This window comes from Gymnoscopelus braueri (genome assembly GCF_963280865.1).
Source record: "Gymnoscopelus braueri genome assembly, chromosome: 1".
Taxonomy (NCBI): domain Eukaryota; kingdom Metazoa; phylum Chordata; class Actinopteri; order Myctophiformes; family Myctophidae; genus Gymnoscopelus; species Gymnoscopelus braueri.
The window spans coordinates 25,578,739-25,597,095 of record NC_137603.1 but is presented as its reverse complement, the minus strand read 5'-3'; the positions used below and the strand labels follow the sequence as shown (position 1 = coordinate 25,597,095).

The 18,357-nt window shown below is 42.6% G+C and overlaps 1 protein-coding gene across 1 annotated transcript in view; it reads right to left on the bottom strand.

Annotated features, from left to right (window-relative positions):
- gas2b (growth arrest-specific 2b) overlaps positions 1-14,472 on the bottom strand; it is a gene marked incomplete at its 3' end in the record, with an annotated part of 18,486 nt that extends 4,014 nt beyond the window's left edge. The window contains exons 1-8 of the mRNA XM_080432509.1: positions 14,367-14,472; positions 10,138-10,403; positions 8,020-8,129; positions 7,467-7,608; positions 5,659-5,722; positions 5,037-5,296; positions 4,235-4,578; positions 3,041-3,148 (exon numbers count right to left, since the gene is read on the bottom strand). Coding sequence (XP_080288635.1) covers positions 3,041-3,148; positions 4,235-4,578; positions 5,037-5,296; positions 5,659-5,722; positions 7,467-7,608; positions 8,020-8,129; positions 10,138-10,360 — 1,251 coding nt within the window. The 5' untranslated portion in view covers positions 10,361-10,403; positions 14,367-14,472. The remainder of the gene's footprint in view (positions 1-3,040; positions 3,149-4,234; positions 4,579-5,036; positions 5,297-5,658; positions 5,723-7,466; positions 7,609-8,019; positions 8,130-10,137; positions 10,404-14,366) is intronic.
- Positions 14,473-18,357: the final 3,885 nt, after the last annotated feature.

Here is an 18,357-nt window from a genome sequence, read left to right as displayed (position 1 = left end):
CTCAGGTAAGCTCATAGTACAAATAATGATAATGATAACATGCACAAGAGCCAATGGAGGGAAACATAACTGGAAACTCCAGGATTACAACTAAGCCCACTTCCAAAGACGTTTCTCTCTGTTTGATTCTGTTTTAGATCAAGATACATCCACGCTTGCTGAACTTGGCCATAAACCAACAGATACATCCACGCTTGCTGAATTTGGCCATAAACCAACAGCAGCCTTTGGCAACTTCATCTTTTATTGCCTGTGTTTCCTTTGATGTGGCATCGAGACAAGTTTCCCCATGTCAGAGACTGAGCTGCTGCATGGAAACAGGTGTTCCCTCACTTGAAGGCAGCCATTATTCCTAAATGGGTTGTAAAAATATGTTGTCTGTCAGCCACTGAGGAAGAGGAAATAGAAAGTAGTGGCTCAGCCTGTCAGCAAGTTGACACAGACAACATACATATCATTGATCAACGTGTTAGTAAAGAAGGTCTAGTCAATGGGGCTTTCAATAAGATTAACAAAGCGTTAAATGGGTTTCAGCTGGTGACCAATTAGCCACCAAAGACGTGATTCTACCCTAACTGTCAAACACTGTTGATACACAGAGGGTACACTAACATATACATCTGTGCTTCCAGAGGGTGTTTTAAGTCAAAATTGCAAAACAAATTTATATACTGTATATTTCCCATATGTAAGAGGATACTACCACTGTAAGCTATGTGTAACCCCCTGGATTCAAACCCTGATCTCCCATTTAGGAAAACAAATATCTACTGCTCATACAAGTGTCATCACACACCCTCGGCCAAGGGCAGGGGTGGAAACTAACAACTAAGTACATTTACTCAAGTACTGTACTCAATTTACTCAAGTACTCAGCACTAAAATTGTGAGTTTTTTTTTTTGTATTTCCATTTTCCAATACTTTTACTTGTACTCCACTACATCTCAGAGGCAAATATTGTACTTTTAATCCACTATAATTATTTAAAAAGTTTAGTTACTAGTTACTTTGTAGATTTTGATTATTATTACAATACATACATTAACCACTTCAGTCCCTATACTATACTTCGGCTATTTGAAAATAGTTGTCAGTTCACCTTCCTTTTGTGTTTTCACTTTGATTAGATTAGACATTAGATCACAGAGCAGAGAGTGTATCTGTGATCAAACCCGACTCACATGGATGGATTCATACAGGGATTCACAGTGGGGTGACATTTGAACTGTATCGCACAGCTGTGCCTTGTCCAGAACATTCATACTCGTTGCTAAGCAACATTGGTTCCCTAGCTAGGATGCCATTGCCGGGTCAAGTCAGACAAGCTGTAGTGATGAAAGACCCTGGGATAAATGACATTGAGTCTGACTCACCACCACATCTTGCAGGCATCATGGAAACCATCCACTTTGCAAACGACTACATACTGTATCAGTCATTCTGGAAACACTTTTATGATTCTGCTTTGAGGGCTGAGCTGAGAGCTCCCCAAAACTTGTTTGTGATAGCCTCTGTAATATACAGTATATAACCATTGCTTTCATTGCTGCAAGCCATGGTAACTTGTTTTATAATTCAGAGGTAAAACAATAATTGTCTGACCCACAATCAAAGCACTCAGTAGTCCATTCCGCACATCAGGTTATGCTCAATTGTCTCCGCCAGGCCGAAGGCCATGTGCCGGAGACTATGTTTTCGCCCCTGTCCGTCCGCGCACGTGCGAGCACACATGTGTGTCTGTCAGTCTGTCTAATCTCCGGCACCGTTGTACCGATCGGCATGAAGCTTTGCACGCACACTCACAGGAAGAACCTCCACCCTAAAACGTTTAAATCATCCTGTTTTAGCCCCAACATAAGGACGATTTTTGCTCCTACAGTTTGTTTGTCCAAACCTCATGCAATTTGGTACAGCTTATCTATGTACTCATCTGATCAAGAAGTATCTGTCAGATTTATCATGTTCCATTCCAATTGGCTATGATTGCCTTCCAAACTTGCAGGAGTTGCTCGTTTTGCATAAAATGCCACAAATCATGAACGCAGTTCCCAATTGCTGTGAAACTTTGCACGCACACTCACAGTAGGCCAAGGAAGAACCGTCACCCCAAAATGTTCACATCGCCTCGAAGTGGCGCTACAACAGCCCACTTAACGTTTTGGCCAATAGCTCTTGAACCGATGCTCGTACAATAAAAAATATATTTTTCCCTGGATTCCTTGGATTCTCACTCTCCATATGGGCCCCAGCCACTTGTGCCAGATTACGTTTTCGTGTTCCTACCGGTGGAACTCCCCCCTGTCAGGTGATAAGCAGCAGCCTGCTCACTCCTCATGCGTTGAAGGAAGCATGAGCTCAGTTTGGGGCTCTCCCCAGGCTGGCAGAGGGAGAGTAGCGCCCAGGATTACAAGCTTAGACATTGGCACTGGGTGAAAAATGGGTTACAAAATTGTGGGATAAAAATTATATAAAAAATATAAATACAAATAAAAGATATATAAGATGTATAAGTTAGATTTTTCAGATCCCATTCGAAGTGGCTATGACTGCCTTCCAATGTTTGCGGCCCTGGGTAGGCACCCCGGCCTGGCAGAGACCTGTGCTTCGAGGAGCACTTTTCTAGTTTATATTTGGTTCCGCATCAGTATTGAAGGCATAGTGTCCTTGTGAAAGTGTATGATCCAAATTGATCGATTATTGGGAGTATTCTAAGTTAATATAATCTATTACGTTTTGCGCAAAATCAAACTTGTCTACAGTATATTCCATTGCTATATTCCAATACTGAGTAAATAAATTCCACCAGTCAAATTAACTAATTGTGAATTAAATGTAGTTTCAAATACCATTGGATTAATGGTATCAAAGCAATTAAATCACATCATGGTGTATTTAGAGATTAGAAAATGGGTTGAATCGTTTCCCAAAGAATTGTAATCAAATGTAATCGTGAGGTCAGAGATTTACACCCCTGCTATCAACTACTGTGAGTGGAGGGAATGTGTAGAAACATACTGTACTGTACTGTACTGTACCCACCCGCACATACAGGACCTTCTCCCCCAAACGGTAGCGGCCCTTGGACTGCTTCTCAACAAAGAACCTGGTGGGGCACCTACAGGGTGGGTCCTCGATGATGTTCCTCACCTGGAGCAGGACAGACAGACCTGATTTATACTTCATTGTACGTCAGTGACAGCATATAAATGAAGCACAACTTGCATATTACAATCACTGGAACCGACAACATTTATTGTTAATGTAAAATGGATTCTTCTGTGTAAACTATGATCATGAACTTTTACTGACGATTCATTGTCACACAAAAAATTGTGATTAACCATTTAATTGTGTTTTTGGCATTGAACGTTGGAACACATAAATAATAATTACATTTCTGTTTGACTTCTAGGTTTTGCAAACAAAAATTGCACTGGGCAGATATGACAAATAACTTAAATATTAAAGAAATGACTGACATATTTAATAATGTCATACCAAAAAAAAGAAAAAGTGGGAATAGCCAGTCTAAAAGTTCACAACGTGTTGAGTTTGTAGATCTGCTACTTCCACTATGTATTTATTTTGTTTTATATTTGAAGATGTACTGTATGGAAACAAATCTGACGATTATGCAAAATAATCGCGATTATCTCAAATAATTGCGATCAGGCAATTACGTAATAACTGTGACAGGCCTCTACTGTAAGCACTTGACCAGTGAATCTCTGGAACCAGTGGTGTAAAGTAACTAAGTACATTTACTCAAGTACTGTACTTAAGTACAATTTTGAGGTACTTTTACTTTACTGGAGTATTTCCAATTGTCTATACTTTTACTTCTACTCCACTACATCTCAGGGGCAAATATTGTACTTTTGCTCCACTAAAATTATTTGAAAACTTTAGCTACTTTGCAGATATAAATTATTACACATCATAAAACATACATTAACCACTTTAGCCCTATTTTATACTATTTGATCTACAAGCTCACAACGCGCCGAGATGCGACGCGTTGTGAGCTTGAAGATCTCCTATTTTCAAACATCTTAGTACTTTTACTTTTTGTACTTTAAGTACATTTTGATACCAATACTTTTGTACTTTTACTCAAGTAAAATTTGAATTTCGTACTTTTACTTGTAACAGAGTACTTCTACATTGCAGTATTGATACTTTTATTTAAGTAAAACATTTGAGTACTTTTTCCACCACTGGATGTATGCTTACAAAATCATCCAAGAGCGTGTCTGCGCCGCTTTGGCTCTTCCGGCCTGCGGGTTTGCTGGGGCGACGCGACGCCACCGTAGGTGATGTGACGGTTTGGGGCGGGGGAGGCGAGGTGATCGCAGGACGGTTAGGGATGATTAGCGGGGCAGAGGGGGGCCTGGTTTGGACGGGCAAGGACCCAGATAGTGGAGGGGATGCGTCGGTAGCTGCAGACGAGGAAAAGCATGGCGTCTGAGTCGAGGCCACGGCTGTAGTGGTGACGGAGGTGGAGAGGGAGGTCTGAGAGGAGGAGGAACATGCGGTGCTGGTGGTGGTGGTGGTGGTGGTGGTTGGGACGGTTGTGGCTGATGGAAGGTCAGAGACAGGAACAAGGTTATTACTGTTAACTAAAACTAACGAAATGACAAAAACTAGAATTGGAAGAACATTTTAGTTGACTGAAATAAAAATAATAACGAGGCTTTAGAAATAAAAACGATAGCTAACGGCAACTGTACTGTGTTAACAAAACAAACAGAAACTAACTAAAATCTATAGAGAAAATGTCTACAATCTTGTAGATCTGCTATTTTTGAAAAGTTTCTGACCTTGTTGAATCTTGCCCCTGACTAATCCATATTACAATTAAAAAAATAATAAAACTAACGCTAAAATGAATAGAAACTGAACTAGCCTTTTGAAAAATATATAATAATAAACTGAACTAGCAAACCCACTTTAAAAGCTACTCAAAACTGAACTGAAATTGAAAACAAAGAATCTAAACGAAATAAAAGATAAACTAATACAGAACTGTAATAACCTTGGACAGGAACAGGGGCAGGGGGGAGTGGAAATGAGGGACGGGTCAGGGTGGGAGCTGGAGGAGACACTGGCGGAGGAGGAGAAGGAGGAGAAGGAGGAGAAGGGACCGGGGGCGGAGATGGCTGGGATGAGGGAGACAGTGACGGTGACGGAGGGAAGAAGACAAAGTCCAGAGGAGAAGATGGGGAAAGGGTCTCCGACTCCTCCCTCTCTATTTCTCTCTCCAGTTTCACCAACCCTGGGGGCTCAACGCCATACCTGAGAGAGAGAGGGGGGGGGGGGCAGTGGGGGAGGGGGAGAGAGAGAGACACACAGAGGCAGAAAGAGACAGAGGCAGAGAGAGAAAGAGAACGTTTTTGAGTTCTATTTTAAGGCCAAGGACTTATGGAGAACTTTCCCAATGATTATAAAATCACAATAAAAAAATGTGTGTACATCATGTTCAGAAAAACCAACAGTACTGTCAAGAGGTATGCATACTGTACATAGAGAGAGAGAGAGAGAGAGAGAGAGATAGAGAGAGAGAGATTCTCAGCGAGAGTACAATCAACACCAAAGTGAAGTCAGGAGGAATACGCAGCAGAGAACAGCTGGCTCAGTAGGCGTTCTCCATGTGTTACCTGGCTGCGATGCGTCCCAGCTCCATCAAGCAGAGGCACACTTCCCGAGGTTGCTTGTGGAGAACTGTGCATGGTGTAAACAGAAGGAGGGGGGGGTTGTAATGAGATATCATTCATCTGATAGGGGAGATGCTTCCTGAGATAAACAGACCTCTCCTCTGTCTCGACAAAAGGAAAACAATGGCAGCAACACACCTGCAGGAAGGTAGATAGGCCAAGGAAATGCCACGACTGCAGCTTGAATGTACATGATTTGGGCACAGGTGTGGCGTTCATATAGGAGTCGGACTTGATTCTCTCTCTCTCTCTCTCTCTCTCTCTCTCTCTCTCTCTCTCTCTCTCTCTCTCTCTCTCTTTCTCTCTCTCTCTCTCTCTCTCTCTCTCTCTCTCTCTCACTCTCTTTCTCAAACACGCATCATAGACGATTATTCACCGCAAAAAGAGTTACAGAACAGCACTGCAGCCACTTCTACACTGTGGATCTCTCTCACTTGGTTCAATAGGCTACAAGTACACACTCTAAAGGTGTTAATTAAAAAAAAATCGCCTGCACACTGCCAAACTGCACGGTACAGTTATTGAGAGAGAAGCAACCTTTCGATCACTGATGACCTTCTTCAGGGAACGTTGCTTCTAGTCTAACAATTCCTAATAAACTGTGGCTTTAATGTTTGTTACCAGATTGTTGTTTTTTTATAGTTCTGTATAGAAAGAGACCATGTCAGGGAGGTAATGTCTGTTGCTCTAGCGCTAACTTTGAACTGGAGTTGTTGGAAATTCCTGCAGGCTCCAGACGCGCAGCTCTGTCCTCCAATTTTGCCTCCTGAGATGATCAAAAAAGACTGTTGCAACCTTTTAGAAGCATGGTGTGTGCGTGCGTGCGTGCGTGCGTGCGTGCGTGCGTCTGTGCGTGCGTGCGTGCGTGCGTGCGTGCGTGCGTGCATGCGTGCGTGCGTGCGTGCCTTCGCAAATGATTTGATTTACAGATGGAGCGCACAGTTAAATAGTGTCAAATTAATAATGTGACCCACAAACACTAATTATGGCTCATTATCATGATCTGTATTGACAGAGTCAGCCCCAGAGGCACCATGCAGAAGCTTTAGCAAGCAGGTTCAAATTAACTTATTGTCATGAAATGTAATGATAAGAAGAAAATGATATGACATTTTTTAGCTTTTTTAGCTTTGCAAAGTAACAAAATGACATTCATCTGTGTGCGACACCCGTGACTGCAGCAGGGGGAAAACATACAAAACGTGTGAATGAATTCACGTGTAATGCAGAAATGGCATGTCAACCTTGGTCTGACGTAGTAACAGCGGGTTAACATGTCATTGTATTAGTCATTGAACGGGGTTAGTCTGCCTTGGGGGCAGACTTGCCCTGTTGTTGATGGAGATTAACCTCCACACTATCATTCTCACGCATCCCACCATGCACGCCTAGACATGTTGTGAAGTGCTTTCAAAACTGCAAGTTTGATATAACATATATGTATACATTACATACAATGTTGCTACCGGGCAGTAACCCCTGTAATTGTATGTAGTTTTTTTTAAAAAGCTTTACTTTGTCGTATGACAACACAAGCTTGTAGATCGGCTATTTTTGCTGTATTTGAAACATTTTGAAAGTGAAAGTGAAAGTGTTTAAGTGTGTCTGTGGGTTTTATAAATATTGATAAATAAATAATAACTACATTGGCTCCATTGAACACAGGTTATTTTTTTCCCCCATTTCCTGAAAAGTAACTGTTTTGGACCTTGTTTCTAACAATCACAATGTATGAATGGGGCTCAACTCACCCAAACCCTCTGACTCGAACAGGTAGGTCTCATCAACACCAATCTTGCGACACCAGTAGATGAAATTGGCAGTGTTGTCTCTGGCAAAGAATGATCCTGAAGAGGCATCAGCTCGCCAGTGGATCACTCTACGGATGAATGGCTACACTTACGGAGCATGCACACACACACACACACACACACACACACACACACACACACACACACACACACAGACACAGACACAGACACAGACACACACACACACACACACACACACACACACACACACACACACACACACACACACACACACACACACACACACACACACACACACACACACACGCACACACACTTATTTTGTTGGAGGATAAGTCCCGGTGCTATATGGATTTGTGTGTTGTGTGCACTGTACTCTTGTACTCTCTTGTTGGTCTCTCTTTTCAGTTTTCTCCTGCAGGTGTGTGTGTGTGTGTGTGTGTGTGTGTGTGTGTGTGTGTGTGTGTGTGTGTGTGTGTGTGTGTTTGTGTGTGTGGGTGTGTGGGTGTAGTAGTAGTAGTAGTAGTATTACCTTGCCATTGCTGGCCTGGATCATTTTGTCCTGCAGCTGCTGTGCTAACTGACACAAAATAACACCAGTATCCAGCCTCTCCATTAGATCGTCTGCTGTCAGGCCCACATCTGGAGAGCAAACACGCACACATGCACACACGTTCAATTATGTCAACGGTTGTCTATGGTTAATAGTTACCTACATGTTATGTTACAGTGGAATGTATGCATCCACCACCACATATTCCATGGGTTGTGACATGAAGAAATGTCTTTACACGTTTATTTTTTGTTTGTTTGTTAGAAAATATATTTTTTCAAAGTCAAAATGTTGTTTGTGTCATGAGTACATTCATCACCATCATATAATCATCACCCTAGCCACAATCTGTTCGCGCCACTACTGTGACAAAGACCAGGCAAGCTCTACCGCAGTATCAAGTCAAGTGCCTGAACACCGACTCCTGAACAGTTTCTACCCAACTGCCTTCAGACTGTTGAACAAGGCCTGACCACCGCCTGTCGCACTGGAATACTTTCCTCGGTCTAGTCTTCCTATGCTGATTAACTTGATGTGTATTACACTCATACAGTACATCCCCCATGCATGTGGATTTACCTTGCATAGTCTTTCTATACCTAAGGTGGATTATACATGTGGTTAGCTCCTTGAGAACACTGTACCTGCTGCTACTTTCTTTAACCTCGCCTCAGGGCGGGATGTTATATATACGCCTGCATATGATGCTAATGTTCATAAAAGGACATGCACACACCTGCATATGATTCTAATATTCTAAACGTAATGTACACCTGCTACTACACACTCTATCTGTTTATCTTTGATTATTTAACCTGTTTGTGTCCTGTGTTCTTTTATGTTTCTTCTCTCCTCTCCCGCTCTACCTTACCGCCGTCCTTTCTCTTTTTACGAAAACTACAGACGATGGAGCACACTCGAGAAAAATATTTCACTCACTTAGTTCTTTACACCTGTAAACCTGTGATGTGACAATAAAGATGATTCTGATTCTGATTCACACAGAATGCAAATATTACAGTAAAGTAATGTAATTTTTATTCTGAAGGAGGTTGCTTTCCCTGAGCTTCCGCACCGTGAATAAAGGCATCAACTTGTTTATTCATCACGCCCCCGGTGTGTAAAGGCCTGTTCAGCCTGTCCCACATGAATGACTAAGATCAATGCACCAGTAAAAGCAAAAAAAGGAAATCAACATTGTTTCTTTTTGACAGCAGCCCTCATACCATCATGCCACCCGTGCCAATAACACTTTACAACCTGATTTGTTGTGTTTATGCACATGTAGTAAAAAACCTGTGTCTGACAGTGGGGGAGACTGTCTCATCATCTCCCAGAATCCAACAGGTTGTGACATGTGCAGACCCTTTATATTTTCCCTGACAATGCCATAAAGAGGGAAGAAATTACCTTTTCCTCTGGAATCCCACCACAGAGGCTTTTAAAGCTTTGAGGATAATATGTAGGTTAACCTCTTTCAACCTGGCGCTCCTACATGGGGCCGACCTACAAGCTCACAACACGTCGCGATGGATCGCATTGTGAGCTTGTAGATCAGCTATTTTTTGTGCAGGAACACCACCACGCAATGAAGTATAAAATAGGGCTTAAGTGATTATTGCGTTTAATTACCTGCCTTTTAACCAGTTATTCAAAGAGATATCAAACTGTTATGATATGCATCTGCAGATTGTTGTGAGAAACGCAACCACAGATTATGGCATTTGTACTATGAAAATATTACAAATATGTTGAGGCCAAGTATTTTGTAGATTGGCTTTGTAGATCAGCAACAACTTTTTTTGTAGGTCATAGCTTAGCCCTGCAAGTTGAAACCATCTGTGGTTACTGGTTATTTGGTAACAACAAAAAGTCAGTACACATCTAAATCCAGAGTATTAATTTAACACTGTACACAGCAGTATTAGATGGTTCCTCTGTAGTCTAAAGGATTGAAAACAAATGTTCTTAAACCTACTGTTATTCTAATCACAGTTAACTGTTCAATAATGTTTTTGTTGGCATCTAGACATAACATGTATTGGTTTATTCGTGAAAAGGAAACTCATACGGCTAAAAAAGGAAATTGTATCTCACCCAAGATAGTGTTGAGCCACAACGCCAGGTCTTCTCTCATGGGTAGCAGGCTGGCATCATGACGGCAGGGCAGCCACTGGGTGTACTCCTGGGGGCTGGCCAAGCCCGGACCAGGGGGTCTGTACCTGGGACTGACTGGACAGTTCATCCCCAAGCCAGTCAGGTGTATGGGACTCAGAGGACTGTCCAGGGTGCTGCTCATGGCTTCCACCTCACTGCTCATGCTTCCCTCCTATCTTCGCTATTAGCCAAGATGCCCTGCTGCGCTAAATAATGGATATACATTGTTTTAAATATTTATTTTAGTACCACTACGCATCAAGAATTGAGCTCAATTACAATTGACTGTCACTATAACAGTGTGGAACTGCATCAAAGCCAGGGGTGAATTTGGGCTGGAGGATGGAAGGAAGAGACGTGTGGGGGTGGAGAGGTTCACATAAGGAGTATGGATTGGAAGCATAGAACGATGACAGTGAAAAGGGTAGTAATGGTGGGTGCCCACATGGGCTTTCCCGCACAGAAGAATGCACAAACATAACAAAGCATGATTAAACAGATTTGAGCCAACTTGCGCAATGCACCCACACTAACCACAGAACGCAGTGGAAAGGCTTTACTCACACGCAAACAATACCCACCATCCCTTGATAGAGGAGCCACAGTAATGGGCTACAGGCTAAGATTTAATAAGATGTACATCTAAAGCCCAGAGCCAATCCCCTGGTGCTACTGCATGGCTCATTTGTCCTGTTTCCAGACCAGACTCCATCATAAAGAACAGCCCCATGCAGAGACATGCTCTGGCTGCCAGTAATCCTCACTCAGTCAGCTTCACTGCTAATCATTTGGAGTTAAGACAACAACACCTGCACTGGGTCACTAGGTAGGATAAACGCTGTCTAATGTGCGTTCGAGATAGAAGCTAGTGATTACTATCATTATTGATGACTTCTTTCTTACTTTCATCTTGAAAGTAAGCTCATGCTATATAACTACGATGATGTCCTCCCTACAGGTAGGCCTAGTGTCTTCTGGGTATAAAATAACTGGAGGACAGATGGTTAGAACCCAAACAGGTAATGTTATTATAGAGCACAACAGCTGCGTCTTTAAACATATCTATTGTATACCACCTGTCTTTTTTGGGGTTGTGAGTACCTGTAGAATGGCGGTGCAGACTGCAGAGCTTCATCACAAGTTCAAAGCAGAGGGGTTTTTTTTTAATCCTATTTATGGCTACTATGGAGGAAGTAGGGCAAAAGTTTAGGGTTAGAGGTACCTCCAGCTAGTATGTGTGTCAGTGGATCATGCACACAGTGTACACATGCGATGCGCTATACCCACAAGAACACAAGAATCCAAAGATTGGTGTGATGATGTCGCAGACAAATGGGTGCCAGTGCCTAATACAAACTCTCCCCAGTGACCTCAGTGAAAGGGGTCTTTTGTAAACATGCCATGCAGACACGGGAAGGAGACATAGTATATGGCGTGGGGGGCCGCCTGCCAACTATGAGACTGTTTTACAAGTTGACCGGGAGGGCATGAGATCGTCTCTCCCTAACAAAGCATACAGGTGCTACATTCACACCCCTGCTAGAGGATGGCCGTGCTGGGAAGCCAAGGTAAAGGTCGCACACTGGGCCAGCTTCTAGACACTAGCCTCTTTATTCCGTTGCAGAGCCAAGATGTATGCCAGCGAATAGACATGCATGCACACAGACACACAAACTACACATAGAACAGTAAAGCAGTACACACACACAGGCCCATACCTGCAACTCCAGCTCATTTACTTTGCCCAACCTATACATGTACGTCTCCAAAGTCATTTTTGCATGAGTGACATTCCACAGCCTGTAATTGCGTTGCATGTCGGGTGCCAGTGGATAATAAAAGAGAACGTCTTCACAGAGTAACTGCGAAGGAGAGAATATCTACAATTACACGTCTATCTAAAAAACAAACTGCAAAGTTAGGTATCTGCGTTAAAGTCTCCTGGAATACCTGAGGATGTACATAAAGATGACAGGGTGATGGATGGTTTGACTCCCTCGCCACGGTTCCAAACGGGTCTCTCCCGAGGATGAGCCCAAAGTCTCCCTATGCATCTGGGTCTGGTAAACAATCTACCTCTCGACTAGCCGACAGAATTCTCTTTCCTGAAATGATAGGCACCCCTCTCATGTTTGCTCTTGTACATGAGCGTAAGCAGCACCTTTCTTCCTGAAAGAGACAACTGTTTCACCCATGCACATTGGCAAGTGAAAGTGCCCTTTACAAAGAACAAAACGCCATGTGTGAAAATGGAATCTGTTGAAAACAACCTGGAGGCTTTTCACTCCTGTCCTTTACATTAAACAGGACACCCAAAAAGTCCATTTAGCATCAGCTATCGGTATCGATTTACCAAACAACTTGGATAAACTCTTGGTAAAACATCGAGATCAAGTGGATGTTCGTCGGCATTGCCGGCAGCAACAACTCTCTGTATCAGCCCTGGAACACATATGCTGTCTCAAGTATCAGTCATAGGAATGAAGCAGCTTAACAGAGGTAATGCAAGACTGGAGGATGGAGGGGAGGTAATGAATGGACAGGATTATGTAGTTGACGTATAGATTTCTGTTATGGGCTCTGACCCTGCATGGCTTTCACTCTGCTGCTTCTAGACTAAATAAACGTCCTGCCGACACAGGGGACGGGGATGGTAAGGTCTATCGCCTGCTGCTGTTGACGCACCCAGAACTGTGAGGCCTTGCTCTAGAATTCCACTGGAAAACGATAATAAAAGATTTGGGCCGCTGAGCTATGAGAAAAAAAGAAAAGAAAAAAAGAAGCAAAAGCAAAGAATCTCATCCTTGACCGCTTCAAGGTCACATCTATCAAATAAACAATGGTTGCCTCTGTACAGTGTGTTCATTGAGTGAAAGTTGGCCCAGCGAATGCTGCCAATGAGAGTGTAGCCTACAGGTTGTGTCTCATCTGAGGCCACAGCTTAAGTCAGACTGTGGTGGACAGTTGTGAATGTTCTTGAATTCATTCATACTGAGTCTGTGCTCTAAAGAGTGACTTCAGTGACTACTTTATTTAACCACTTAAACCCCATATGGGTAACCGGAGTCCCTCAGGGCTCAATACTAGTGTATTTTCTGTTTTCTGTTATTATGGGGAAAGCTTTTGCTGAAAATAGCTGATCGACAAGCTCACAATGCGACACAACGCGTCTTGTTGTGAGCTTGTCGATCTGCTATTTTCAGCGAAAGCTTTGGGGTTTAAGTGGTTAATTACTAGCCTATAAGAATGCAAAACTTTACTTTGACTATCTGACAATAGTAATGACATCTCTCCTATAAAATGCTGACATTGAAATTATTAAATTATTTATTGGTAGTATTCATTGGGGATTTTGATCAAATATATGTTTTAAAGTTTCCAATCATTATGTATTTATTTATTTCTGATTAGGCTATTCATCATTTTGCAGAACATACTATAGGCTACAGTTCAGAATGTGCATTCCAGCCATTCCTAATACAATACAGTAGTTATGACTTATTCCAAAAATATATATAATGCTTTCATATGATTTAGGCCTTTGGTTAAATGTTAACAACAAAAACTGACAAATGTTTACATTAGGAGAGACTATTTCTACATTTAAAATAGCCCGTAGGCTGCTACAATGACTTGTTTCACTGTAGGCTAGTTTAAGTAGCTAATGAATTAATGCATAAATTCTGCCTAATTAGAAACAGTGTTTCATACTTGTATACATTAGCATTTATCACAACCAGTGGTGGAAGAAGTACTGACATTTTTTACTTAAGTAAAAGTATCAATACCACAATGTAGAAATACTCTGTTACAAGTCCTGTATTACATTTTTACTTTAGTAAAAGTACAAAAGTATTGGCATCAAAATATACTTAAAGTACCAAAAGTAAAAGTACATTATGTAGCCTATATAAAAAAAGTTTTGAAAATAGCAGATCTACAAGCTAGCAATGCATTGTGACTCGTGAGCTTATAGATCGGCTATTTTCAACTTGCCGGAGTACAGAATGGTTGAAGTGGTTAAAGTACGTTTTGTAATAATGTTCCAAATCCAATACCTCAAAAGTGTAGGCCTACAGTACTTGAGTAAATGTAGTTACTTTACACCACTGATCACAATCATCATCACAAATCCCCCATTTTAAATAGAACGAAAAAGCATGACTTACAAAATAGTTATCTGGTGCAGAGAGTTCCTCCGGTAATAATGACCAAAAAAGAATCTTCATACAATTGCAGAGGCATAAATCACTTTAACCAGATGTTCTCCTCCCTGATCGAGGTCCGCTACACACACATACAGTAATACACACAATACAGATGTTCTCCTCCCTGAGGTCCGCTACGCACACAGTAATACACAATACTGTAACAGAGTGAGGCCACCACACGTTTTAAAGCAAACACCCCTACTACGCGTCTTCAAAGTTTGTGGTGTCAGTTTACACCTGTGGCCCGCGCTGCTCATAGGGTAGATAGATACAGTAGGCTACTTAACGCTTTCTGAGTCAATAAACACGCTCGGTTAGACATTTGTTCACTTGTCAATTTTCTGAGTTCTAGGTTTGCATGGAATGCAGTGTCAGCAGTGAGTAGGGTAGCACTTTATGGCACACAGTGTGGAATCCTAGCAATATCGTCTACCCATTTACTAAAGCTAGTACAGCCTGATGTCAGTAGAGAAGACGGACGGACGGACGGACTCGGACAGACAGACAGACAGACAGACAGACAGGCAGACAGACAGACAGACAGACAGGCAGGCAGACAGACAGACAGGCAGACAGCCAGACAGACAGACAGACAGACAGACATACAGACAGACAGACAGACAGACAGACAGACAGACAGACAGACAGACAGGCAGGCAGGCAGGCAGGCAGGCAGACAGACAGACAGACAGACAGACAGACAGACAGACAGACAGACAGACAGATAGATAGATAGATATGGCTGGATGGATGGATGGATGGATTGTTAATTGTATGACAAATAATGGCTAAAAGAACATAAACCAACAAAATGTATCACAATAACCGCGTAACTCGTTTCCCAGCTCAAATAACACATATAATAGCACAGCCATAAACAATAAGTGTAGCTACATGGCATGCTCCGAGCAGGGGTGTAAATATAGATGGTGCAGGCAGTGAGGCTGTACTGGAGCCCATGCTGTGGGGGGTGAGGGACCCATAGAGAGAGAGAGAGCACTCCAACAATGTGTTGGGTTGAGATCGTATTGTAGCTCTTACAATACAATTGCTTCAACAAAGCTCAACCTTGCAATAGAAAGAGAGCGGGGCAGTGCTCACTGCAACCATCCTGGTTGTCCCTGGTTTCGTTAACCAGTAACAGTTTACATTTGTTTGACAAATAATGGCTAAACAAATGTAAACCAATGTAATCACAATAGCTATGTAATCTGTGAGCGTTGTCTGGTGTGGGAGGATTCTCCATATCACTTTGGCTCCCTTTGCTGCTGGTGGTCCCAATGAAGGACAACCTTACAGTCACCCAACAGCTGCACTCTATAGACCAAGTCAGAGAGTTTGGCCAGCACAGTACATGGCCCAGTCCATTTGCTACAGAGCTTTGGGGAGACCCCTTTCATCGGCAATGGATCGAACGCTCACACTTGAGCCCCCGAGGCAAAGTCCTCTCCCATGCATTGGGAATTATAGGCTGGCTTATGGTGGATCCTGGCCTCAGTGAGAGCTCCCTGGGTCAGTTCATGAGTCTCTCGCAGTCGCTCCTGTAGCTGAGTGAAGAAACCCAACCCAGCCTCCCCCTTAGTTACGGTTCAGGCACAAGGTCCAATGGCCAGTTCCCAACCAAAAATCAAGGCAGCAGGGGTGCAACGGATCAATTCCTGGACTGCAGTCCAGTACACCCACAGGATCAGGGGCAAGTGGAGGTCCCAGTCCCTCTACCTTACTGTCCTTATTCAGGGCCGACACCATGGACCACTTTGGACGTCGACCTGCTCACTCACAGACCTGGTTGAGGACAACATCATCCTCCTGCTCTATCCACGGCCTCCCTGGGTTGGTGGTCCCCATCGTTTGATGGACCCCAACATTGTCCCCATCGTCTCCAGCAGCTCTGCCAGCCCGGAGAGCCACTACCCTGGGTGCTGCCAGGTTCCATTAGTCGAGTATGAGGCCTTGTGATTCACAGCATTGGCAGCTATTGCCATGACTGGGGTGTCCCAGGGACTGCTGGAAGGTTTGATGTTGCCTGTTGCTACCATCTCGTAGATCTTTTGTTCGGCGGCTGCTCTTTTGGCCAACGGTTGAGGCGGGTGGGCTGGCAGAGCAAACAGTGCCCTCTCCGGCTGCTGGCGTGGCCCGATGCTGAATGCTGGCACATTTAGCGCTTCACCCTCCGCGATGATGAGGGTTCCCATTGCACTCACAAACCAGGATATGTGACTCTGAGCCTGATCTGGTTCTCTTTCACATGTTACTGTTTGAGTTTTCTCTTTACTACCCCCCTACTTTTTCTTATTTTCTGAAAACAACAAAAATGATGGAGCTTGCGTAAAAACAAATTTCACCCACTTTTTCCACACCTGTAAATCTATAATGTGACAATAAAGTTGATTCTTGAAGTTGTGAAGTTAAGGTTAGGGTTAGACATAATTTTTATGAGTATAAGTTTATGGTTTAGGTTGGGGTTAGCATAGTTTCGACGTCCCGAGGGCTACTGACAGAGCTGCAAAATGTGCCAAGTTGGGAGTGAGAGTGGGTTGGCCTGACATAACTCATGGTGCAGATTCTTACTGGAGGAACCGTTTTCTTCCCATTGGGGCCGTATCCAAAATAAACTAAACTAAATTAAACTATCCTGCAGAGTTTGAATCTGTTTCATTGTCGGTTACTAAACCAGGATCAGGGAGTAAGTGGGTGTTTGTCAGAGTCCCTGGTTAAACCAGGGAGAGAGAAGCTATGTGTCAATGAACAATTGGCACCGAATGCCATTCAGGTCTCAGATTACAGTAAGAGTAGGCTATAGCCCTTCGACACGGCCTATCCGACTGAGCCTGTGTTTAGAGAGAGAGACAGATTGGAAGGCAGTTCTCTTACTGTGCCTCTGAAGACGATTGATAAGTTTCATTTAACAATTTGTATGATACACAGGTTTTAATCTTCAGTTTAGCAGGTTGCAATGGCAGTGTTAATTTTGACAGCAAATTTTGACTTAGTTTTAGTCATCTTTAATAAAATTTAGTTTTACATATTTTAGTAATCTAAATCTAAGTCTTGACTCTTTAGTCTAGTTATTGTTGACTAAATATCATAAGATTTTAGTCTACTAAAGCTAGATTTAATTTAGTCGACATTCTTGTTTTAGCTTTGTTAAAGTGTAATGCATTGTTTTAAATTATTGTTAAATATTTGTTTCAATTTAAGGACAGTGAACCTTTACACTCATTCAGCGTGTCAATCAATCTTTTAATTCAAGAATAAGCAAATGGGTCATTCACTTCTCTAATCAGTACAGGTCAGTGGTGGTTTCTTTAGCTTGCATTGTATTTCAAGTGTAGCGTAAACGCACCAGCTTACCTGATAAAATAACTTTTGTTTGAGTACTTACCTTTGAATGAAATCCGTTATAACTGGTCTTAGTTGAATCTCTTCTCCTCTAGTCCCAATGCATTATGCTTTACCAGACACATTTACATGCTCTACTGCCCTGCATTACACAGACACACAGGTGACCACAGTTTTCTGTGGTATCTCATGATTCAATCAGTTTACAATGACAGTGACACAACTCATGATCCAATTATCCAATCAGTGTGAATTGTTTGACCTTCAATTGTTTGCTATCAAGCCCCCTGAAAACACACTGAATAAATACGCTTACACTCACATGCACTAACATGCACTCCAACACACATACAGTACACTGAGTTAAAGACTGGGAGGAGCTCTAATTGTATAGGAGGTGCTGTGTAGCATAAAAGTCTCTGTTTTACAAAACAGCCTTTTTTCAATAAATAGCTTTCTATCTTGTGTTTTGCCTTTATTTCTACAAAATACACATCGCTCTGAACGATGATAAGACAAAATTCCTTCTCACGCCCTTCTGTAGTTTAACGGCGAGCCGTGAGGATGGCTAGTGGGCCAGAGGCACTGAGGCTGGAGGCCTGCAGCA